Consider the following 25955-nt stretch of genomic DNA (forward strand, 5'->3'; position numbering starts at 1 on the left):
GAAGGATTTTCTTTTTCCTTCTCTGGCACTTCACTCGGTAAGGGTACTTCAGAAATGGGAAAAGGAATGAAAAACAGCACTTGTCCAGCAAAGCTGCGGTCCCTAACAATGCAAAAATGTATTAAGCATCGTTTTTGCGATTAATGCAAAAATGTATTTGGCTTCCGATGGTATTACAGTTCCACCTGAGTGCTACGTGCACAGGCAGGCCAGGAGCGATGGCAGAACAGCCACCAGCATTAGGGTCTGCCCTGCAACCAATTCACGCTGTCCTATTTGTGGGGTTTAAAATATCTCGCTCTGTTCAGACAGTCCCTGCAAGAATACCAAAGTCCCTGGAGATTTACAAACGGGACAGTTACGGTTTTTAAAGTTTGAGCTGCACGAAGTTCCTGGTGTTCAATCCTTTCCCATATGCTTTACAAAGCAAGGCTGTGACATGACTGATCCCAACGCTCGCAGGTGAGATGGAAGCATAATTCGAAAATATGACATTATTTTAAATCAGAAAAAGCATTTTAATTCTTGTTGACGTGCCTGTGACTGGAAGATTCTTTTTCACATAAGGAAGCAGAATAATTTTACCACATAAATTTGTTAACAGCTTTAATATAGGAATGTTTAACCATTAGTTCTAGTAGCTGGTATTTTGGAACATTCATTCACGTTGCCATGAATTGTTATTTTCTTCTAAAACCCTCAGTAAAAGGCTTTTAGAAAGCAATAAACCAACCATTTACCAGCAGTATCCAACATCACAGAACTGCACCCAGACTCCGACTCCATCAATGTAAAACAGAAGGAAACTCAGTTCTTAAATACATCAGAAATGACATCAGATGAGATACTAGAATTTAAGAGTAGAGAATTTTAAAGTAGAGAAATGCTACAAAGCTCTGAGAGCTCAGCATCGTGCCTTGGCTCTAAAGAAAGCTGGATAGGACCAAGACGTTTAATCCTCCGCGGTAGGAAATAATATTCGCATTCCTTCATACACGCAGCGTTTCATATATAGCTTTAGAGGTAAAACTAAGGTCAGTACAGCCATACCCGGAGAAACAAAATTCACAGGGAAACCCCAGCTGATCTGTACAAGTTACACTTTAGAGTGCTGGCAGCAATTGTTTACACTCACTCCATTAGATTCCAGAGAAGCCACTGACACTAATAAAATCAATGGCTGTATTTGTTCATTTCCTTTTTTTTTTTAAAAATTATCTTGCTTTGCTTATCATTACAAGGTGAATGAACTAATAAGGAGCACTACTTAAAATTTTCATTGATTGAGTCATGGTATTGCTTTACAGCTGCTGAATTTATAGGTTTAATAATCATTTCCACAAAGCAACTATTCGGAAATCTTTTCACCAGATGAAGTTCCTAAATACATTTCCTAAATTTGCTTTATTTTTAGTTTCGATTTTTATTTTTCTAATTCCCAGTGCAAAATTAAATACAATTAACAGAAACCTTCCTTTTGGTTTCTGCGTAAGGCCTGATGTCCAGACACCAAACACTACTGAAGTGTTCTTCCAGGTTTCAAATAGACCAAGAAGGTTTCATTGCACACTACTGATCCTTCCAGCGATGAGGAACGTCCGCACGTTTCCCTGCAACCGTGTAGTCAAACCTGATTTACCTTACCCCAGGGGACCCTTTGGAATTCCTTCAAAGCCTGAGGCAAACAGCATCCAAGTGCAAGAAGTGTGCAAATCCCCAAAAGGTCTCAGACCAAGGGAAGCGAAGCATTAAAATCATGAACTGTAACACGAAAGAACTCTCAGGGCGATACTTACCCAGGAAATGGTGATGATTTGTAGAAGCCTCTTTGCAAATGACACGATCTCACCTTCCATTACGTTTATATCAGCTTCTGGAATGGAGTTCACAGAGTATCTACATGCGTCAAGCCATTTTTGGAAACTTTCTTTCAGTTTGTGCTTATCACAGTGACAGCACAAAGGCCTGGATAAATTAGGGCAGAATTTCTAACATCTCTGGATCCTTTCCCACTCGCTAACTTGCTATGCCTCATGACAGAGGGTTGTTTTCTCCCCTCAGGACAAAAATCCCTCACACTAGATGAGTGAGACTGGAAGGATTTGTAGGCCCACTGTTGTAATTGGAAAGCATTCTGCTTCATTATAACACAATTAGCTAAGAATAGCTCACTATCATTCTGTTAACACCCATCTTCAAGCTGGAAAGGGAAAAGTCTTACCATGTACAGTACTCATGTTTCAACTGTACCTGGTGTGTGTTTGTGTGGCGCAAAGACTGAAAATAGCTGACTTATCTCAGTACTTGGGTGACACTATGGCTGAAAACGGGGACTGAATCAGCAACCAGCCATTCAAAAGAGATGAGCCATTACCATTTTGCAAAAAAAAAAGAAAAAAGAAGACATCAATTCCATTAGAATACATTGGATTGATATAGAAATCCAGACCTTTACTAGACTAAGAAATATTAACCATCGAAAGAAGAAAGTTTACAGGCTTTACCTACAGTGGTAACTACGGCTGGCAATATTCCCCATTCCACGTGACAAACACAAGCGATGCAGAACATCAGATACAATTTGGTAAATGTTAACTCTGCAAATGTAAATGCCAACCAATCCTTCTTTCTTAGCTGTCACGCAGACCTCGCGTACAAGAATCCTTGGACCTTAAGCAGATAATTCACTTCACTAACACCTCTTCAAAGCCAACCTTGCATCTGCCCATCGGTAAAACTGATGGAATCCTTCCATTTCCATACTCATTAGGTTTTTCTTTTCCCCACAAGATTTTTAGGATTTTAGTCTAGCAAACAGGAAATCAAACGGCTACTGCTTTTTTGTGATTTTATCTACTCCTTTAGACTCGGCTTGTTTTGATTGTATCTCCATTTTATACAGATGTGAGCGGAAACACAGAGAGAACAAACACCAAACAACAATACAGGGTGTAAAAACAACCTGCCAGCTTCCAGTGGCCACAGTCTTCACAAATAAGCTATTTTTTGAGTCAGAGAAATAGTTGTGCAGTTTCAGAGAACATTGTAACAAAACATGGATGTATTAATATGCAACGCACAACACTATTACTTGTCTACAGAAACTGAATGCAAATCCTGCTTCTTATAGCCTCTTAGTTGAAAATGTACCCTTTATTCCTTTGTATCTTGAAGCCCAAACATGTAAAATACGGAAGGTTGCATCTTTACAAGCTTGAATTTCATGTGTGGAGCAGCTGAGTAACATTTTGCCCCTAAGACAGGCAGTAACTAAACCCACCAAGACAAGAAGTGCAAGTGAATTTAAAAAAAAAAACCAAAAAACACGAGAAAAGTTACAGAAATTGCACCTTTAAACAACAGTAAAGGAGTAAGAAGTTGAAGAGATTTCTTAATGTCATCTCAACTCTGAATCTTTACTGAATCTTTAATCATCGGCTTACCTCATTACCACATACATATCCGTGCACCTTGTCAGAGCCATTACAAACTGTATGGCCAAAGAACAACCTTCTTAAATGCTTTTATTTTCAGCCAAAAAAAAAAAAAAATCCAGTAGTTCTTCCTTTATTGCACTCTATAAAACTTCTTGTTGTAATCAAGAAGCCAATAAACAGTAATAGCTGAATATTCCTTTAAAATTTATAGTTTAACTCTTAAAATAAAATTTATATAGAAAAGATATCATTTACAACCCATTCAGTAGTAATCAATCATTATGTACTCACAAACAATATTAAATAACTTGTATGCAGCAGTTTTCTTTATAGGGCAGAGGGGAATATCTTCTCCTTAGCAAATATAATATTCCACTGTTAAAGAGCAATTCAAGTCAACTTTGGAGCAACTGTGATATACACAAATTTCTTTTAAGAAGCTCAAGATTCGTGTAGTGTAACAAGAATATATACAACTGTGTCCAGTGCATAGCTTAACAGCAGCATGTGAAAAGTCTATTATCTTGAATTGGCACACCATTACCTACAGGGAAATAATTTACCCAGAAAATGCAGTGTATTCAGAGAACACCGGTGAGGCACAGTAAAACAACAAGATGTAGTGTAACTAGGTATGTGAGGAATAAATAGCGGGATTTTGCCCTGGAGGTCAGCAGCTTAGAACAGTAAAGACTTCGCCCTCGAAGCCATCTTCGGAAGGAAAGGGCTCCTCCTTTCACCTGGTTAGGAAACAAAAAACATCAAATAAGTAATCATGAATACAAATGAGAAAAAGCTCCACTGCAACTTAGATTTCTGAGGCACTATAATCCTTTTGCCTCTGATGCAGCAGTGGATGCCGCAGCACAGGCTGTCAGCATAAATGATTTAAAGGCCAAAGAAAACAGCATTAATAAAAGGGGAGAGGAATGGATACAAGGTATTTGCATATTATTTAATTACATTTACATACTAGAGATGAAAATGCATAATTATATGCATACACATTTTATTTACTGGCCACATGTGTAATATAAATATGATTACTCACATTGTAATTTGGACATATGTCATGTGTTCTATGGCATGGTTTACACGGCTGCCTGTATTTGCCTCACCATCCACAACCCAAACAGAAAGAAATTAAGGACATTTTTTCAGTAAAATGTAGTTTCAGTAGTAGTTTGCTACTTTGAATGGATGCCTCTGTGGCCCACAATACCTAACAACAACAGAGTACTTCACAGTCAGCTTTTCAGAGACAAGGCGGATGAGACAAGTAGCTGCTTCATGCTGGTGTTTACATATAAAGAGGACAACCCAAAATCAGTGACTCCCAGTCACTCAGAAGGGAAATCCACACTCCAAGAACGAGTGACAGTTGAAAGAAAGGTATAGCAGAGGGAAGACAGAAAAAAGAAAGGGGTAGCATGAAGGAGATTATGCACTGTGCTGTCTTCAATCCAGTCTCCAACTAGCAGTACACAATATGCACACCACTTTTAAGTAGCTTATAATTCAGGGGTTTTAAAAAGCTTTCGTTTACTTACTTTTCGTACAATAACATGTTCACTAGGATTGATGATTAAGGCTTCTCTTTCCTCCTCACTTTCCATCTGAACAGTGTATTCGCTAGGTACAGACCTGTAACTGCTTACTTCAAATCTAGAGAAAAATTAAAGGGAGACAATGGAGTACTAAATTATCTGCTCTTTTAAAGTACCAAATTCACATAAGAAACATTATTTTGTATACTTACATTACTGGGGGAAGGTCCCCACAAAAAGCAGTAAGACTTAGTTTATGTTGCCATGTCTTTTTCAGTCTCTATTTGCAATCTATTCTCAAGGTGTTTTATTTATTCAGAATAACCCCCATCCTCACTAGCTGATTGAAGAGCGATTTTCAGATGATAGTAGTGTAGTGCACTTTATGTAGGCAGATGGATAATGATATTTTAAATCCAAACAGTGGATGTACTAAAGCTGTAATATGTGAGGTTTTTTTCCTAACTCGGAAAAAAAGAAATACCACTCACTGCCAAGTCCAACATCTGAAGCAAGAAATGGAAGAAAGAAAAAAAAATCCCAAAGCCCGTAACATTTCTTGATCCACAGAGTTAGACGTAGGGTTTTAACACAGTTACACATGTGTTTTCACTGCTTCAGCTATTGTGGACTCACAAACAGGTTCTATTATTTGTTTGTTCTATTATTTGCTCAGAAATCTAACACCCATAGGAAAACCTATCACTAATCTCACTAAAGTAGAAGGCAAACAAAACATCTGACACTCCCGTTTCCAGTTCTGTAGTACACTTTGCATTTACTCCAGGCATAGTGCAAATGAAAAGCAGAAGCGAAAGATGGCTTTGGCTCTCTGAACACACAAGTTATTTCACACCCACATAAGGGTTCAATGCAGCAATCTGTCACATACTTCAAAAGTATAAGAGAAGAGAAAGAAATTTTACAGACGCTTTTTTTTCAAAAGAAAAAACACGCCCTGTTTTACGGACAGGAGTATTTTACCTGTTACTTCGCTCCTCAGAGAGTCCGAGAGCCTCTTCTGCAGCTTCTCTCCTCCTCTTCTCTTCTGACAGTGTTTCTGTCAGCTGTGAGAGCGCCTGCTGCACTGAATCATATTGTTGCTCAGTCTCTGCAAGCCTATGACAAAATGAAATCTGAAATCAGTATTTTACGTACTTAAAGAGTTAATTTCTTGTTCTTTTTTATTGAGGAATGTTCTTTTTTGTGATGAAGACTTAATTATAATGAGATGCTTTAGATTAGATATTGCAATAAAGTCACCGATAAGTATAGATCTTTAAAAAACAAACCACAAATATTACCAGATAATAATAATTCAAGAATATGACTACGATTCATTTAATCCACTGTAAATCCACTGCTTTCCCTTTTCTCCCAAAATGCCTTAGAGGGATAGAAAAGCATTACTTTCACACTTACAGCACAGCTGTCAGGAAAACAATATTGCTAATACACACTCTCAGTCCTGACCTTTTTCTGAGTTCATTTAGCTCCATATTGTCTATTTCAACAATAACGGCAGATCTTTCCTGTGGTGCTCCAGGGGGAACTTCTGCTCTACTTTCATCCTAGAAAATATTAAAGGGGGAAAAAAAGCCAGTTACCATTTTTCTAGTTGCTAAAAATCTTTATTTCAATTAAAGAAGCCATAAGCACCACAAAGCAGTGGAACAAACCACTCTTTGTGCCATTTAATCTTTTAATTTCCGGAACTGCAATTTTCCAAACCTGTTTTCTAACAGAAAGTTGATGAAAAGTACTGCCTGCGTGTGCTGCAGGACTTGAAGGATACACGTACGCCAAATAACACAGCAATCCCTGAACAATAAGTGGAAGAAATGCATCTGCACATCCACATAGTAATATAGCACTGACCACAGTTTCATAAGTAACACAGCTATTCCACTAACAGAATCCGAGACAAAACACCTGCGTGGTATCGCACGATGCCATATAGACATGCCAGCTGACACAAAGGTAGCGGAATTATTTTGCACAGGATTGCATTCTTTTTCTCACATTTGTGGACTTCATTCCAGGCACGTAATTTCTACTTTATATTTCCAGCCCTCATAATACCCCCTGACTATCTGGACTAGTTACTGTAGCTATAGCTGCCTAGGTCACTGCTATAGCATAACATGCACGGCAGAGCAGAAATTCCTGGACACGCAGTAGGACTAGGACAAGTCATGAGCAAGTTGGGATCACCAGGCAGGGTGGCACTGATTAACTGTTTGGGAGTAACGGCTATATGTAAGTGAAGAAGAGGTGATGCTGGGAGTCTGAAGTTTCCCTTTTATCCTCTCTCAGATAATCTATGCCTAACAAAGCTCAAAGCATCCCCATCAGCAATGTCTAAATTCAGAGCTAGTGAGCTCTAGGCAGTGCGGAAGCACTGGGAACTGTGGTTAAGCAGCCCCATGCTTTGCAATCAATATGTGAAAGAGGTAGAATCCAAATGGTCCATGAGATAAGAAGCGGGGGATTAATTTATTGTGTAGTTTACAGTTCTCCTTGTTTGTGTTTATTTCTGTTTATGGAAAAGTAAGGGTTGTTATATATGTATCCATATGATATTTTAGGGTCTTGTATTGATTGATAGTTACGGAATAACCAAGGCAGTACAGGAACACTTTTGAAAAATGAAGAGATCACAAAGGAGTAAGCCTACAGATGTATATGAGGGGTTGGCAAAGGGTACTGAAATGCTGAACTGGTGATATAGATCTCACTTCTGAAAATATTACTCAAACACCTTGCAAAATGATTCATGACTGCTGTGAAATTACTACTAAACTTTGCTGATCCAATGATTAGTGATCATCCAATTATCCCTGCCAGCTGTAGACCAACTCAAGATGACACTTCAAAACAAAAAAGCATGTATAAACAGCTTCCTTAAATGAAAAGTCAAATAAAATCAGCTTTACAACAATGAAGACAGTTATCTTCAGCACATCATGGGCTAGCAAAAGTACTGAATCAGTACAACAAAAAGTATTTACTTCATTTTTAGCATGAAAACCAGAAAAGCGTAAGTGCAGAAGAAAAAAACCCCTAAAAACATTGCCATATATTTGTTTACCTGAACAGTGCCTTGGAAAGACGTCACTTGCATGGTCTGATACTCCCTCTCCAGTCTTAAATAACGATTTTGCAAGTCAGTGTAACGAAGCTGGTTATCCCTTAGAGTCTGCGAAAGTGTCTTCAACTGGGCAGACAAGACGGCATTCTCTTCTGCTGACTGCACAACCTGAAAGAAAGTAACATTTAAATAAATAAAAATTAGGAATTATCTCCTCCAGGAAATTACTACAGATTTGAGACCTGCTGTTGAAAACAACTGAGTATTAGTTTCAAAATTGCATCAACTTTTTTGGCAAGCTCACGGTTTGGTAAGATTTAACTAGTTGTTTTATGAGCAACGGAAACAATGAAACCTGAGGATTGATTTTCCCTGTCATCAACATGCCCAAACCAGAAACTCCGGGTTTCAAACCCCAATGCTTTCCTCCCCATGTTTGCTACGATTTCACCACCTGGCAAAAGACAGTAGACGTAGCTGCTGCTTCAGGACAATGCATACAGCCTAGTAAGCCTGATAACACAAACATGTTCACCAGGCAGTCCAGGAATGCACAGCAGTCGAGTTTTCATCTTTTCAAAAAACAGACCATAACTGGGGTCTCCACCCGTTACCCAAACACTCATCTTCACTTGTAGGAGCTTGAGATTTCTACACCTGTTTCAAAGTTTGGTTAAAACTGTTACTAGGTTTATAAAATGTTTGGGTGAAGGAGTGAAAAGAGACACAATGACAGACGAAAGGTAACATAAAACTAATTTCCTTCCAACACCAGGCCACACAAAGAGAGATAAGCATTAAGGGAATTTCCAAGAACGTTTACAAACTTCTGCAAAGGAAACAGAACACAAACACACATGTGCATGCGGACACAAACACACACTCACCATCTTAACAGCCACAAAAGGGTTCATTAAGAAATTGTAAGGAAACATTTTTGAAGGTATTTAAAATTTGCTGCGAGATAGCTAAAATCTTGTTCCAGCTAAGACAGACTTCTGTCTATAATGAAAAATACTTTACTCTGAGGAGAAGTTCAGCAATGCCCCATCAATCTCTTCAGAATGCAGATTCAAATAAACCTTTCTCTGTCAAACAACAAGTCAGGGAAGCCTGACAGAAAGATAACACTGACATTTAGTTTGCAATTTCTAGTCCGAGCCAACAGGGCTGTTTTGAAGAATCTAAGTCTTAAAGCACTCTAACTTTCAATTATATGAGACACCGCCAATTTAGCAGTATTTCTATGTTGATACCAGCTCAGATTCACATGAGCTATTTAGGATCACAGCTGTTGTTCTAATTTACCTTTGAATTAATCTGCTGAAAATGCAGATCCTTCTGGTGTATCTCCTGAAGACAGTGCTGCAGTTCATTTTGAAGCTGATTCTTCTCAGCTAAGACGTGTTTGATTTCCTCCGGCATGTCTGCGCTTCCAGCGAGGGAGGCAGTTTCTAAAACCTTAAAAAGTATTAGCATATTCAGGGTAAATGGTATAGGAGTGCTCTAAATAATATACAACTCCAACATTAAATATACATATGGACTACATAATAATTTCCTTTTCACAAGATCATTTCCTTCTCACAAGTTAATACCACATTTGCAAGAGACTTTATATAAAAAAACCCTTCTACTTAGTGTTTTCAACCTAAATAATTCAATTAAAAAAATAGAAAATTACCATGAAAAGGCAACCCAACTTAATTTTTAATTTGCAAATAGTGTGAAGCACAAAAAAAAAGAAAGGAAAAAACAGAAAAAGCCAGATGAATATAAAACACCTTTCAAAAATTATTTTCAAACCAATAGCATATGGTATTCATGACTTGTAGAAGAACAGCTGTTTTGTAAATACAAGTTTAAAGCTGAAAGTCCATTCTGGGAAAAAAAAAAAACCACCCAACTTATGACTGATTCACAGCTTTGGCCTTCTTTATCTCTGGCAGGTCAACATTTTGATGTTAATCTCCAATAAGGGAGGGAAGTGTGCCATCTCTAATGCTTTATGGAATCTATTTTCCTATACAATCATGAAATAAAGACTCCTACCACATAAAATATTCCATAACCCAACAGACATTACTGTTCAATAGCTTTTATTTGTGATTTTAATCACAGAAAATGAAAGGCATATGAGACACAAACTTGACCAACCAAAACATCGTTTTTAATGAAATTAAAAGGAATACGGTTTACTTCCTTTGGCACAGAAAAGGCAAATAAGAATATTATTCTAAAATAACACTTTCCTTGAACCTTTAACGACAGTTTACAACAGTAGACACCAGTTGCCAGACCGGGTCTCAGCTGCTGCCTTTCTAAATCTAGCATTTTGTTCCTGGCCGAAGCGAACTCCAGCTGCTTCAGGGGAAGGGCAAGAACACTTCCATTAGGCACATCTCTCCCTTCTCCCCCCGATTAGGTCCTGTTCTAATCTGCAGTATTTAGGGATTGATTTAGGCTCTTTATAATGAACTTTATTAGAGCTTTAAAATTTGTTGGCATCAAGTATACAAATTCTGAAAACTGCTGTCAATGTAAACTACCAAGTTCTTTTTTGATCCTCTTAAAAACTGTGTCCCTGAAAATAGGTTGCAGCTGTAATGTATCTGAAAAAATGTTCACATTACCTGAAAGAGCACATCCTTTTACTAGTTTGGTATTTATGACCTAATGTCCCCTATTCTGGGTTTACAAGAAGTGAGAGTGTAGATTCTCATTTCACTTACAGCCCACAGTACTAGTAGGTTGGGTTTTTTCCCCTCTCATTTCTTTCTTTCTTAATGTAAACAATCCCAATCTTTCTTAGAAGTTTTTCTTTATCATGCTTTCCACCTCCCTCCTTTGAAACTTTTTTGTATTGCAATGTCATACTTCTGTGAAGCTGAGGTGAAATGTACTACAAATTATTTACACTCAGTTATGTTTTCTGCGCCATTTTTCCTACCATTTCTTCAACATTCAAATAACTTATTTTATTTAGACTGGTTTTCTAAAAAGAAGATATATGCCAGTCATCTTGTTTGTCTATCTGTTCCCCCAATAATATTTGCATCAGCTAGCCAATTCTAAAACCGGATTTTAAAAGGTTCACGTCTCAAAAAATTATGATGCTTCTACACTGGGGGAACTTCTGAACTGGGGGAAGACAGATCCAACTTGATATTACCTATTGAGAGAAAAAGAAATAGGCAGAACACAGCTGTAGTACAGGCTGTCTGGCAGGTGATTACGTCGATCAGCATGCGAGGACTCAGTGACAATAAATACATTGCCGGCATCCTACATGTAATAGTACAGCATCCTATTCTCTTTCGAACAAGTGTGCTATAGGAACAAGTAACAACACTGGTGTTATAATAGTGTGAACAGTAAGAGACTCATGATAGATATGAAACTGGCACAAGAAGCCAGAATTATATTCCCACTTTACGGACATAACATGTTTCATCTCAGCTATGACATGAGAAGAGTTCCTCCTTGAGTTGCCTGAAAATTCCCTATCCTCTTCTTGATTTGAAAGAATTAACTGAGAAACCTGTAAATTGTTCTTTTTACCCCTTCCAGTATGTGTGTCTCTTTATCAGCACCCGGTCTGCTGTTGAACCATGTTTGAATCTTTTTTTTGTTTTGGTTTGGTTTTTTAAATGTCTTTGTATTATATTCTGGATTTAACTAATCTAAGATAAAAACTTACAAAATTACTTAAGTAATCTACTAACATTAGCAACTCAGCAACAAGCAAATACCATTACCTTACAGTGTAACCACAGCAAATTGTTACTCCTTTTTGACTAAGAATCAGTAACCATTATCAGTTCATGACCTTCGCAACCATTTCATTTCTTTCTGCAAGTGCTTTCCATGTTTTTAACCATTAAAATACACCACACCAGTGAGTTTTCTCTGTTATTTTCTCAACTGATGAGAAACTCATTATTTTTCTTTGTTTAAAAGAAGTTGATCAATATATCAAGACTCCATTAAAAAGTGTTTTTAATAATTGCAACTCATTTGCTTGGAATAGTTGTAACTTGCTGATTTGACCCCAGGCAACACTGACATACAGGTAACACACTCATCAGCCTTCCATACTTCACTACCATATGCTGTGTAGTTCTCATTTGGGAAGCAGGCTGCAAATTTAATACAATAAACTGATGGAAGTAGATTTGTGCCTCCTGCTACATTTCATTTGTTTACCTTGACGGGGTAATTGCTGCCAGCAGAGACTGATTTCTTAACAATCATGTCTTGTTGCAGCTTCTGTAGTTCTGCAATCTGTCGGTCTTTCTCAGCAACTGTGACTTGACATTGATTTCGCAGTGCCTGGGACTCTGAGAGGAGGAGGTTGTTTTCCATTCTGAACATAAAATATTAGACTCAACGTTATATGATAATATACTACATACTAGTGAATGAAAAGGATAAAGCTGTACTCACTGTTATTTCTGAAATAAATAATGGTATTTTTGAACGGTTATATGCAAATATGGAGCACTATATTAACATTCTCAATACATACTTCAGTTTAAAGACACCTGCTAAAAAAAAAGTATCAGAAAATAAAGCCTGGAAAGTGATAACATCATGTTTGCTTCACTGGCTTAGAGATAAGAGAAGTTAATTGGCTGTAAAGATACTAACATCTGTTAACACAGCACATGCTTCAGCACCTAAAAAATAAGGTCACGCAGCAAAGAAACTCTAGGTCGCAGTCGTGTAGAGTGCCGCACAAGATAGCCAGCCTACCCTATTGCAAGTACACAAGTTTGAAAAGGAATACCCTAGACTCAGAAGACTGAAATGAACAAACATACCACATCTCCAGAAACTGCTGTCATACACAGGCAATACCACAAAGGGCATAAAAGTAATTTAAATCCTTTTGAATCCAATTTAATATATGGTTTTGAAGTTTGGGGAAAAAAATGGAAAAAGACTATTCATGCTGTTCACTGGTTAAGTCTACAAGTTAGAATGAGGTTTGAGTATTTCATGCTAACTTGCTCACATTTGCAAAGATAAATGTGGGGCTGGCCTTTTGATCTACAACCCCTCCCCCAAGAGCTTCTAGTATAAAACAGATATTATCTTACACAGACTTTAATTAGAGATCTAGAAGTGGCACTAGGGACTAAAATGCCGTACGGCACTAGGATACTGCCTACTGACCTCAAACTCAAACACAATTATCTTCACTGAACTGATCATAACGTGCTTTCACATTTCAATCATTTGCACAAGTTTAAAAGCCTGAACGGTAACAGCAGTCCAAGATGACCAAATCTTGATCTGCCTCCACTGAGTGCCACTTAAAAATGCCTACTGCCTTCTTTGAAGCAGACCTCATGATGCATTCACCGAATCAGGCCCAAGGTGTCACATTATTCATTTGTCACAGATGATGCAAGATGTGAACAGTGCTGAAGCAGACTCTTGAATCTACAAAAATAATGGTCAAATGTGAAATGAAGTTAATTTTCAACATGTAGTTGGGCCAAATACGCAACACCTCAGACATCTTTTAAAAAAAGAGATTTGGAGGGCAATGTTCAGCCATATCAATCGTTACTCTAAGAAGAGAATATAATACCAAGCATTGAAATAAGATTCTTAAACTGTAGTTCCATATATCCAAGTCACCAACAGAACAGAAAACATTCAATTAAGACTGCCTGAAACTTTACATAAACAAAGAGACCATTACATAGAAGGATAACCACGAACAAAGACAACTCTGTGGAAGCTGATTTCGCACATTACAGAAATACTCTTATCCTACTTCCTGCTAAACTATACATAACTTTGGTTTTGTGTCAGTTTTATGTCAGGTTGTGAAGTCACTGAAGAACTCTAAACAAGCGCCACATGTACTATTTGTTAATTTTAACATTTATACCTTAATCCAGCAAGCTCATTCTGGTATGTTGCAATCTCTCTCTCAGTTTCTGCTTGGAAGGCTTTTGTCTGATGCAATGCCTTCTCCAAATCATCGACCTTGGTCTTCAGTTTTGATATTTCAACAGCTGCAAAGCTGGCTCCTTCTTTAGCCTACGTTTAATAAACATGATTAGTGAACTGGAATGAAAACTATATGGTTGAAGTTTTATTAGTGCTAGAATTCTAATTACAGAATAATGTTTTTTCCCCCATTTGCTCCTGTTTAACAGGATATTTACCTAAACTCCCAAAATTGTAAGCACACCTTCTCTAGTCACCCAATGTTTTCTCAGCACTCACATAATTTCAAAGTTAAACTTCAGAATCCAGTGTCTCTAAGCATTCTCTGCATAAAAAAAAATTACAAAGTGATGTAGCTAATTAAAACTTACCGATCTTTCCCTATTGTTCTGAGGCATATCCAAATTACTTTTAAAAGAATCTATCTCACTGATGCTGTTGCAACCAATGGGAAATGAAGCTGTGCCCTGTTTTGTTTCAGAAGTTACCTTCTGATTGCTGAGTTCCTGCAGCAATTTGTCTCGGTCATCCTGAAGACTGGCCATAGCCTTGGAAAACGCTTCAATCTGGTGAACATAATTCCCACACTCAGAAGAGAGCCTGCTCATCTCCATCTCACGACTAACAAACGTCCTACAGAGATTTTCAATTTCATCAGCAATCTGATCAAGTGTAACCTTATCTGCAGCATCAAAAATAACACGATTCAGAAGAGAATTTTCTTTGAGCATACTGATAAGATGTAATTTAAAGCCATCCAATTCAGCTTCGAGTTCATCTCCTCTCTTTTTTTCAGTTTTGAGTTCAGATATGTATTTGCTCTGAAGTACCTTTAAGTCCTCTATTATCCTATCTCTATCATTTTGCAGAGCAGTCATTGCTTTCCCAAAGGCCTCATTTTGGGACCTCAGCTCACTATTTTGAGATTGAACTTCTAATATCATCTTCTCTGCAAAAGCACCAGGTTCATCTCCATGTTCAAGTGTCAAAAGAGTCTTACTGTATTCTTCATCTGCACCCTTAGTATTTCCGCCTCTTGATTTCTGGAGTTCTTGAATCTTCTTCGGAAGATTTTCTCCATACTGTCCATTTGATACACATTCTTTTTTCTGAACGCTATCACTAGTTCGCAGTTTCTCTCCAGATTCAGAAACAAGTTTCTCTTTGTTTAATGATGCAATTAAAGATTCCAAATCATTTACTTTAGACACTAATTTTTTATTTTCATGTTCCAGAGATACAACAGTATCCTTTTGCAGTTCATTGGAAAGTTGCATTTCTTTTATTTGTTTTTGAAGATCGTACTTTTCTTGTTCAAGGCTTTTAATACAATCCAATTTCTGCTTAAGTAAGTCTTTCAACTGATGGTCTTTCAGAGACAAAACTTGGTTAAGATCCTCCCTATACTTTATCAGCTGTGCACTTAGCATTGCATTTTCGGAATGAAGATCATCTATTTGATTGAGCAGTATCCTTAATTCTTGTTTCAAAGCATTATTCTCACTTGCATTGCCAACTATAAGACTGTCCCGCTGATTTAAGACATCTCGGTGAAGATGTTCCAGCTCTTTGTATTTAGAAAAAAGATCATCCCGATCATTCTGAAGAGATGACATTGATTTTTTAAAGGCATCTATTTCACTGGCAATTGCAGCCTTATCTTGACCTGCTTTGTCTGCTTTCATCTGGAGATTTCTCAATTCGTTTTCCATCCTCTGACAGGACTCCTCAGATTGTTGTCTCTCTATCTGCAAAGACCTTAACTGAAGTTCATACTCTTTGATTTGTTTTCTATGTTGAGTCTGTACCTGAATCAGATAGTCAGAAATTTCATCACCTTTTGAAGAAATGAGTAAGGAAATTTCTTTGTCTTTATTATTTAGCATGATCTTCATTTGCTCAGAAATGGTAATCTGCTTTTGCAATTCAGCATTAATTTTTTCCTTCTCGGCTAGAAGCTGCTGCAACTCTTGTTCCTGTCTTGTAAAATTACTTTCCAGAGTTTTTATCTCTCTTCCTGCACTTTTACTATTCTCTATCAGATGATTAAGAGAATTATTTTCTTTAAGGAGTGCTTGCAAAGCTTCTTCTTTGGACTGAAGAACACTCTCCAATTCTTGCTGCCTGTTAAAAAAAACTGTATTTTCTTCTTTTATTCTGCAGAGCTCTTCATAGCGTTGTGTATCAACAGATTTTTGCCTCAAATACAGTTCATCCTTTGTTTCCTCTACCACAGAATATTTGATATTCAGTTCTTGAATCTGAGTAATTTTGTCTCTCAATTCATCTTGTAAAGACGTTATTCTTTTATTACTGTCTTCTATCTGTTTCTCTTTATTTTGGATGGCCTCTTTGAACTGCATTTCCCAGGTTTTCATTTCAGTGATTACCCTGTCCCGGTCATCCTGAAGAGAGGACATACACTTTGTAAAAGCAGCTAATCGTGCCAAAGCCGCATTCAAATCTGCTTGAAGTTTCTTGTTTTGAGAGTCCTTAATGCTAACTTCGTCTTGCAAACCATGAATCTCACTAATTGCCCTATCTTTTTCTCTCTCAAGGGCACCGTGTCTTTCCTCTAGGTTCAAAATTTCTCTTTTGTGAACCGATTTTAATTGTTGAAGATTAAATTCCAATTCTCTCTCATATTCTCTCTTTTGAATGTGTAGCTCGTCTTCTTTCTTCTTCAGTTCTTTTCTCCAATTTAGATTCTCATCTGTAAGCCTGCCCACTTCATTCTTTGACTGAGCCAACAAGTTCACCTGTGAAGAAAGCTTTCCCTTGAGCTGATATATTTCTTCACTTGACTTCGCAAGCTTTTCTGACGTATTACTTAAGTCCTTTTCGAATTTTTCACTTTTTGACTGTGACAGTTTCACAGATCTTTCCAAATCCAGGATCAGCTCCTGGAACTTTATAGAATCCTTTTGCAAATGGCTGATCTCCTGCTGTTTCTCCTTTAAGAGTTCTTGCAATTCTTTTGTTTTGTTTTTACTCCCATTATTATCCCTCTGAGCACTTTTCACCTTCTCCTCAAACATTTTTACAAGATGTAACTGTTGTTCTTCTTTTTCTCTAATCATGTTACATTTTTCTGCCTTTAATTCTTCCAGTTGCTGTAACAGCAAGTTATTCTGTACCTGTGCTGATTTCATTCTATCAGTAAGATGATCAACTTTTTTAACATGATTAAGCAATTCTGTCTCAAGAAATTCTCTCTCATTCTTTACTTTGTAAGAACTTTCTTGTGCATTTTCTAATTCTTCCTGTAACAGACATTTATCATCCTCTAAAATCTTTACTTTTTCATTTAGACTAACAATTTCTTGTGTAAGACTTTTACATTCCATGTCCAGCTTTGTTAGACAATGATTCTTATGGTCCAAAGATTTTTCAGTTTCTTTTGCTTTTTCTGAAATTAATTTTCTTTCTTGTTCTAGGACAAGCACATCTTGTTCTTTTTCAGAGAGTTTATCCTTTAACACATTAGCGTCCTTTAACAATGATTCATTCTCATGTAATGCATCATTGATTTTAGATTGCATATCATTTTGGTACACTTCCATTTGAACTTGGAGCTCTCCCAAAGCTGCTTTAGTTACAGTGATGTTGTCATGAAGAATATCATTTTCATTCTGAATTTTCTCTAAAGCCTGCTTTAAATTTTCAGAAGTTTGTTTCAGTTGCTCATTTTCCTCCATTAGCTGATGATTCTGTTCAGTGAGTTCATGGAGACGATCCTGGTGTTCTTGCATCCTTGCCTCTTGCTCACGTATCTGCCTTTCTGCTTTACTTTGTAATTCGTCAACTTCCATTTTCTTGGATTCACCGAGTTGTTTCAGTTGATTCTTAATAACCTCATTTTCATCAATGAGTTTTTGTAAATGCTTCTCGAGAGCCTCCTTCTCAGATTCTCCTTCCCTGAGTTTTTGAATAGCCTCTTGCTTCTCTTTTCTACTGAGATCAATAACTTGCCTCATATCTGCTATTTTACTACTGATATTCTCATACGCCTGAAGAAGTGATTCATACTCCTGCTTTAATTCACTATGTTTAGCCTTCCATCCTGTTAATTCAACTGTCTGAGAATCTTTTAAGGTATTCAGCTGGAAAGAAAAGGCCTCTTTTTCCTGAACTATCGTCTCCATGGTGGATTTAAGACTTTCACATGCCGCGGTGAGGTTTTCGTTTTCAGTCAACAGCCTAGCGTTTTCAGAAACAAGGCTTTCCTCTTCAGACAATGCAGAAGCAGTACTTGAACTTTGTTTTTCTCTACCAAGCTCTAACAAGTGTTCAAGCATACCTGTCTTGTTCACCAGTTCTTCTCTTTCCAACATCAGCTTATCAATCTGGTCTTTTAGACACTTATTTTCTCTCAGGGCTTCTTTACGTGATATTAAAGCCGCCTGTAATTTTCTTTGAAGGCGCTCTCTGGACTTCTCTTCTGCTATAGTTCTTTGCTCTTGTGGTTTAGAATCATTTACATCTGCAGTTTTTGCCAGCGGCTCTTCAATCATTCGCATTTGTTTCTGGATTTGACATTCTGTTGCTTCTCTCAGTTTAGTTTTCCTGGAGTAATCAGTCTCTGATAGTTGAAAACCTGTGCCTTTACCTTGTAACTTTCCTTGAAGGGAATTACTTTCCGAACAAAACTCTCCCAATTCTTTTTCAGTATCATTTTCTTCCTTAAGCTCTTTGCATGACACCACAGGTCTACTCATCTCAGCCTTCTCACGTAGCATACATAGCTCTGTCAGAAGTTTTTTATTTTCTTCACTGAAATGTTTTACCTCCTTTTTCATATTAATTAGTTCCAAACTGGACTTTTCTAAACAACTGAGAAGTTTCTCTTTTTCACTCTTCATTTCTTCAAATGCCGTTTTGTAATGGCGGGCTGCTTCTTGGCCCTCCTTTATAGCTTCATTTAATAATTCCTTTTCCAGATCAAGTTTATCTTTGAAATTGGTAAGTGAACAACGCAATGCTTCTATTTCCTCATTCTTTTCTGCAACCTCCTTCTTACCTTCAATTCTCAATCTCTGCAGTTTCTCCTGGCTCATCTTGTAATCCTCTTCACTTTTTTTAATAAGTGCTTCTTTCTCATTATTCACGTGTTCAAGCGCTGTCTTAATGTCTATAGCTTCAGCCTCATATGCTTTCAGCTTTTTCTGCAGCTGCTTTATGTCCTCCAACAAGCTGCCCTCACATTGCTCCTGGTACTGCTCCTGCTGCCTCAAAGAGTTTAAGTTGACTGTTTCTTCTCTTTCATCACCAAATTCAACTGATATTTTTCTCAACTCTTTCTTTAACATTTCTGTTTCCTCCTGAAGTTTTGCATAATTACTTCTTAGTTCTTTTAACTCAGCGTCTTTACTTGCCACTGAAGTGATCATGTTTTCTGACTCTTTTAAGGATGCAACCTGAACCTTGCTTCTTGGTTTGTCCGATTCCAAATTCCTTAGGTCAGCTGCTTCTTCTCCCAGCACTGCCTTAGGTGAAGCCAGCTCTTTCCCTAGAGGGTAGTCTCCTAACTGAAGAAAGTCAAGTTCTTCACATTTTGTTTGAAGAACTTCCCAGAGTGCTTTATGTTCTTGTTTGAGTTGCTCAAGGTGGTTTTTTTGTTCATCAAAATCTGCTGCAAGTTTAGTGTGCTCTTCCCTTTCTTTCTGAATTTTTTTCATATCTTCCTTCCTGACCAAAAGCTCCCTTTCTAAGGCTTCTTTTTCTTCTTTTAATTGATTCATGACACTCATGTCATTGTTGGGGTCCAGACACTTCTTCCTGTCCCCACCACTTAAACCAGGCTCTTCTGAACTGGAATTTTTCAACAATTCTTCCTTCTTCTTAACTTCAGACTTCACCTTTTCAAGAGCTAAGAGCAGCTGAGAACGTTCCTCTTCATATGCACTTGCTTTTTCATCAAGCATAGATTGCATATGAGCAAGCATGCAGTCCTTCTCCTCTAAAGATTTTTGGTTCTGCGCACATGTATTTTGTTTATCAGCAATGACATCATTTAGTTCTGCAATATTGTCCTGAAGTTCCTCTAAATAAGCAGCTTTTGAAGACAAAATTTCAGTCAAGTCACTTATTTTGGCATCTTTTTCTAAAAGTTGTTGCTTCAAAGTTCCAAGATGAGACTTAAAATCTTTATTTTCTACTTCAACTAGTTTCAGATTGTCTGTTAACTCATCAACTTTCTTCAACAGCTCCTCTGCTTTTTTTTGCTCTTTTTCTATTTCTTCCTGTCCACTCTTTTCTAGTTTTCCAACTTTTTGCATTAGATCTCTTCTTATTATCAAGGCTGCTTGAAGTTTCTTTTTCAGATTCTCTTTTTCCTTGCCCATTTTCTCAAGATTAAACTGCATCTCCTCTTTTTCATTCATTAAATCTTTAAACACGGCTTCTCTACTGCTTAACATAACCTGACTACGCTCCAGCTCTTTCTTACAATTCTCAAGTTCCTGCAATACCCGTTTTAGCTCTCCCACAGAACTATTATGAACAGCTTCGAGGTCTTGCAGTTTGGTATTTAATGTGTTTCTCTCTTCAGAAAAATTCAGCATTTCATTAGACAATGATTCCATGATCTGGGTAACAGAACAGTCCTTTTCTTTCAGTTGCTGGCTTAGACCAGAAATTAAATCCTTCTGCTGATTTACCTGGGAAGTTAAGTTTTCGATGAGTTGATCTTTTTTTCCCACTTCTTCAAGGAGACTTGCTACTTTTTTACCTTCAATGTGCAGTTTTTCTTGACTGGTTCTTACTATTTCTTCTGATTTATTTATCTTGTCTTGAAGAAACTCAACCTGCTTATTTATTTCTGCAAAAGATTCCTCCTTTTCTTGCAAGAGAGACTGTTGTTTACATAATGTTTCCTTGACTGCAACCATTTTTTTTGACAGACATTCAATTTCAGATTTGTATTTGCCCTTCATCTTTTCAATATCATTCTGCAGCAACTCCTTCTGCTTCTCAAGTGATTGCATACTTTTAAATCAACCTTCAAGGGGGCCAATTCCCTTTGGTTTTCCAAAAACAACAAGTTGCAATTGTTCTCCTTCTGTTTCTTTGCTCAAAATAGTGGTTATCAGAGTGGAGAGTTTCATTCAATTTCAGATTTGTATTTGCCCTTCATCTTTTCAATATCATTCTGCAGCAACTCCTTCTGCTTCTCAAGTGATTGCATACTTTTTAATTCATCTTTCATGGTGTCTATTTCCTTTTGTTTTTCTAAAAGCACCAGTTGCAATTGTTCTCCTTCTGTTTCTTTGCTCAAAATAGTGGTTATCAGAGTGGAGAGTTTTTCCAACTGAATTTTACTATCAGCTAGCTGCAGTTCAGAATCTGAAGTCTGTGCCTTTTCTTTACATAAAAGCTTACTACTAAGTAATGGAGATAAGCTTCGAGTTAATTCCTCTTTTATAAGACCCAGCTCTTGCTGCAAAGACTGGATTTTGTTATCCTTTGATTTCATTTCACTTTCTAAACTGCTCAATTGCTCAGTAAGATTATTATTTTGTAAAGTTGCCCTATCAAGTTCCGTCACCCATTTGCTCTCTGACTCAAGCAGACTTTGTTCTAGAGTTTCAAATTTAAGTTCTAGTTTAGAAAGTTCTTCACCCTTCACACTAACCTGCATCTGTAACTTCTCTTTTTCAGTCTTCATCTGCAGTTTGACAGCATCTATCTGCATTCTTGAATAATTCTCGCTGGTTTCTAGTTTTTCATTGATTTCTTGGAGCTCTTCCAATTTCTTTTGCAAATGATTTTGAGATGTAGCAAGTTGTGCGTTTTCAGCCATCAGTTTATCAGCATCTTCTTGCAACCGATTTTTTTCTTCCTCTAAAGACTCTACCTGGCACTGCAGACTAACTATTGAAAGCGCATTGTCGTGGCAGTCTTGAGACGATTTGGAATTTACATTGTTCAACTCTACCTTCAAACATGCTATGTTATCTGCCTGTTCAGTGCACTTCACAAGCAGAGACTTCACAGACAAATCTTTTTGCTGTAGTTGTTCTTCCCATGTACTTATTTGGTCTAGTGCTTTTTGGTGTTCGTTTTTAAGCGAGTCAAGTTCAATTGTCAAAGAATCAATTTTCTTCTGATTAATATCAAGCTTCTCGTTCTTTTCCTGAAATTCCTTAGTAAGGTTTTTCATGGCTGTACCACTTTTCTCTAATTTTTCTCTGAGAACCTCAATCTCACTAGAAAGAACATTAACGTTGCTATCTGCCAACTGTATACTGGTATCTTTCTCCTTTAAAGAATTAAGCAGTCCAGCAATGACTTCTTCTTTTTTCTCAAGAGCTGCATTCAACTCAGTTCTATGTTCATACTGCGCTTCAATTTTCTCCTGAAGAGATAAAAAGGCACCTTCTCTCTCATGGACTAGTTCTTTAGATTTCTGTAGTTCTTGTGTTAGTTCATGTACCTGACTTTTGAGCTGAGAAATTAAATTTGTCTTCTCTTCATCTTTCCTTGCTTTCTCCTTCAGAGTTTTGAGGAGACTTTTATTTTCCTTAAGAGATGACTCCTTTTCTGATAAGGACTGGTCCATCTCAATTATTACATTCTTCTGATGTTGTATTTCTTTTTGTAAATTCACTTTCACTTCCTCCAGCTCTACCACCTGTTTCTTTAAGACCTCACATTCATTCTCTTTCTCTTGAAGTTGCGTCTTTAAATTCTCACTAGATAGTGAAATATCGTTGATGGTTAATTCTTTTTCTGAAACAAGTACTTTTAATTGTTCCGCTTCAGAGGCTAGAAGCTCCAACTGTTTCTGCTGCAAAACAGAAGACGCCTGTACCTCAGAAAGCTGCGCTTTTAAACTGATGTATTCATCTAACTTTTGTTTTAAAGATTCATCCTTCTGTATAATTGAATCATTCAACTGGGATGATTTTTCCGTCACATTTCTAAGCTGATATTGAAGGTCAGAAATAACCTCCATATTCTCAGACAGTTGAACCCTAAGTACATCAGACTCTTCAGATTTATCTTTTAATAACTGTAATTCTTGGGCTTGCCTCTTAAATTCATTTTCTTTTTCCTGCACTGCATGTCTAAGCTGGCTGGTTTCAAAACCTAGGGCTTGTATTTGGTTTTGCAGATCTGAAATGATTTGCATATATTGCCCTTCTCCTGCCATTTTACTCTCTTTCATCTGCTGAATCAAAGCCTCCTTTTCAGAAAGGAGAGTTTCTTTTTCGTCAAAGACAATTTTTAAGTTTTCCTTTTCAATCAAGAGGCCATCAATTTGGTCCTTCAGAGCTAAAATATTATGACTTTGTTGGGACAAGTGTGAGGTTAAAGCAGCTACTTCGTCTGACTTTTTCATTACCATAACATTAACTGTTTCAATGTCTACTTTCAATTTTTCATTTTCTAGAGCTGCTGTATGTGCTTGTTGCCTTGCTGAAGTAATTTCAGACTGTTGCTGTACCAACTGTGACTGAAGAACTTCACATTCACGTGACTTCTCGCTCAATAAGCTTGAAAAGTCCTCCTTTTCATGCTTAAGCACATCCACTTCTTTGCTTAATAGCTGTAGCTTATTATTTAACACTGTACTTTCTCCCATTTTTTCAGAAACTTGCCTATGAAACTTCTCAAGTTCTGAACCCTGACTTTTTACAGTCAGGTCTCTTTCCTCTACCAACTGAGATAACTTTGTTTTTTCATCTTTAAGACTTTTAATTTCATCCTGCAACTCTACAATACAAAACTTACTCTCTTCCATTGCCTTACGTAATGAATCATTTTGAAGGATTTTCTCTTCTAGAGACCTGTTCGCAGCTTCAAAATCCAAAGTTGCAATATGAATTTGTTCCTGCAGTAGTAAATTCTTTTCCTTACTATGGCTGAGCTCTTGGATTAGGCTACTGCATTCAGATAACTTATTATTTAACATTTCTTCTTTCTTTATTTCTTTGTCTCCAGTATCCTTCAGCTGAATGAGAAGTGATTGCATTTGTTCATGCAACTGTTGTGTCTGTTCCTTGCTTTCAAACAACTGATCAGCTAGCACGTTACATTCCTTTGTTTTCTCCTGCAGCTGTTCTGCAACTGAATTTTCTTTTTGCTTGGCAAGTATTGAAAGTTGTTCAATCTCTTTTGCCAGAGTGTTTTTATCACAATTTAGTACTGAAAGAGTTCTTTCGTACTCAGCAGTGCTAACAGATAACTTATTCTCTATTTCTGCCACAGCCTGGATTTTCTTTAACAATTCACACTCTTTTACATCCAGGAGTTTGGATAAATTCTCATTTTCACTGATCAGCTGTTCCTTCTCTTTTTGCATGACATCTATACTTTTTTTCAGATATTCATTTGCTTTTATTTGCTCTGCCAATTTTTCTTCTTGCCCTTCAAGATCTGCCTGCAATTGCTTATTAGCTGAAGCTTTCTCCCATGTCTCTATTTCCATCTTGTTAATTTGTTTATGTATTTCATTTAATTGGTTATTAAGTTCTTTGCAACACGTCTCTTTGGCTTTCAGATCTCCAGTTAATTTAAGTTTAGTCTCTTCATTTTGCTGCTCCAAAACCCCAAGCTTCTGCTCTAATGAAATAATGAACTCTTGTTTCTCTTGTAATTCTTGTTTAATTGTTTCCTGACGTTCGGTATGTTCTATAAGCTTCCTAGATAACTCAGCCAGCTCCTCATCTTTTTTAGCGTTTTCCAAAACCAGTTTGTTATATGCATCTTTAATTGATTTTAACTCATTTTCAAGTGTCTGTGCTTTACTCTCTTTCTCTTTAAGCAAATTGTTCCATTTTTCCTTTAGAGTATTGTTTTCCTCAAGCTGAGATTTCAAATATTCGGTTTCTTTTCTTTGTTTATCCTCAGTTTCTTGTAGCTTTTCAGATGATTTACTGATTTGTTCTTTCAGCAAAGTAATTTGTGACTCACACTCCGCAAGTTTGTTATGATATGCAACATTGCTGGCTTTGATTTCAGAACGGAGATCCTTAATTGTAATGCTGTTCTCACTGCTTTGTCTTATTAATTCCTCATTTTCTTTGGTTTTAGCTTCATTCTCAACTCTAACTCTTTCTAGCTCTAGCCTCATTGTATTACTTTGCTCAGAAAGGACAGATATCTTCACGCTTGCATCTCTTACATCAGCTGTTTGTACTTCTTTCAGTAAATGAGCTTCCCTTTCAGCCTTTGATAAAGCCTCTTCCATCCCTCGTATTTCTTCCTCTTTGCATTGCACTTGACGCTTCAGGATGATAACCTGTTCAGAATATTCCGTCATATTCAAAGACAGGACAGACATCTCCCTGTCTTTTTCTGCCAGTGCTTCTTTAAGATTATCAATTTCTCTTTCACGTTTCTGGAGATCTTGAATAAGTTGAGATCTTTCCTCTAAATGGCTTGTATTCAATTTGTCAAGCTCTTCATTTGTCTGGTCCAGATCCAGCTGCATCGACTCTACCACGCCATCTTGTTTCAAAGTCTAAACATCAAGAAAATAATGTTACAAGAATACGTCAAACATATGTTAGAGGGAGAATGGAAGTTACATTCCACACGTAGAACGAGTATCTAAGGTAATCAATCCGTACCCAACTGCATAGTCACAAGATAACCATGTTATTCTTTAAATTGTTTTAGCATACAGGAATTTTACTGTATGTAATTTTTAGCAGCTAATGCCATTATTTTGCTGACATTTAAATGGGCCATGTCAAAAAGCCATAACATTTCTTCTCTTACTTTATTTTAATGAGTTACCTTTTCCTTCAGTGCAGCAACTTTTTCTGTTAGATCACTGATGACTGTTTTCTGCTCAGTGTTCTCCACTTCATAAACACTGCATTTCTTTAAGGCTTCGTTCAGCTTAGTATTAAAAGTAAAAGTCAATGTGATAGAAATATATAGAATTATATTAAAACTGTGATG

The 25955-nt window shown here is 37.1% G+C and overlaps 1 protein-coding gene across 1 annotated transcript; it reads right to left on the bottom strand.

The window, feature by feature from the left end:
• Positions 1-1281: 1281 nt before the first annotated feature.
• Positions 1282-25873, bottom strand: LOC109279685 (golgin subfamily B member 1-like). The gene is made up of 11 exons (XM_019473970.1): positions 25788-25873; positions 21159-25509; positions 14531-20958; positions 13981-14132; positions 12282-12441; positions 9384-9536; positions 8076-8243; positions 6458-6555; positions 5969-6103; positions 4988-5102; positions 1282-4177 (listed from the first exon to the last, which is right to left on the bottom strand). Exons 2-11 carry the CDS (start codon positions 25477-25479, stop codon positions 4019-4021), a joined length of 11889 nt encoding a protein of 3962 aa, XP_019329515.1. The 5' UTR covers positions 25480-25509; positions 25788-25873; the 3' UTR covers positions 1282-4018.
• Positions 25874-25955: the final 82 nt, after the last annotated feature.

The sequence above is a fragment of the Aptenodytes forsteri genome, unplaced genomic scaffold, assembly GCF_000699145.1.
Source record: "Aptenodytes forsteri isolate BGI_AS27 unplaced genomic scaffold, ASM69914v1 Scaffold252, whole genome shotgun sequence".
Taxonomy (NCBI): Eukaryota; Metazoa; Chordata; class Aves; order Sphenisciformes; family Spheniscidae; genus Aptenodytes; species Aptenodytes forsteri.

Bases quoted from the DNA above. Each gene is read 5' to 3' on its own strand.
- LOC109279685 (XM_019473970.1), bottom strand. From the start codon at position 25,479: ATGCAGCTGGATCTGGACCAGACAAATGAAGAGCTTGACAAATTGAAT. The intron at 6,104-6,457 runs GTCAGGACTGAG...ATTTTGTCATAG, and splicing joins CTAAATGAACTCAGAAAAAG to GCTTGCAGAGACTGAGCAAC. The intron at 5,103-5,968 runs GTAAAATACTCC...ATTTTTCTCTAG, and splicing joins TCTGAGGAGCGAAGTAACAG to ATTTGAAGTAAGCAGTTACA.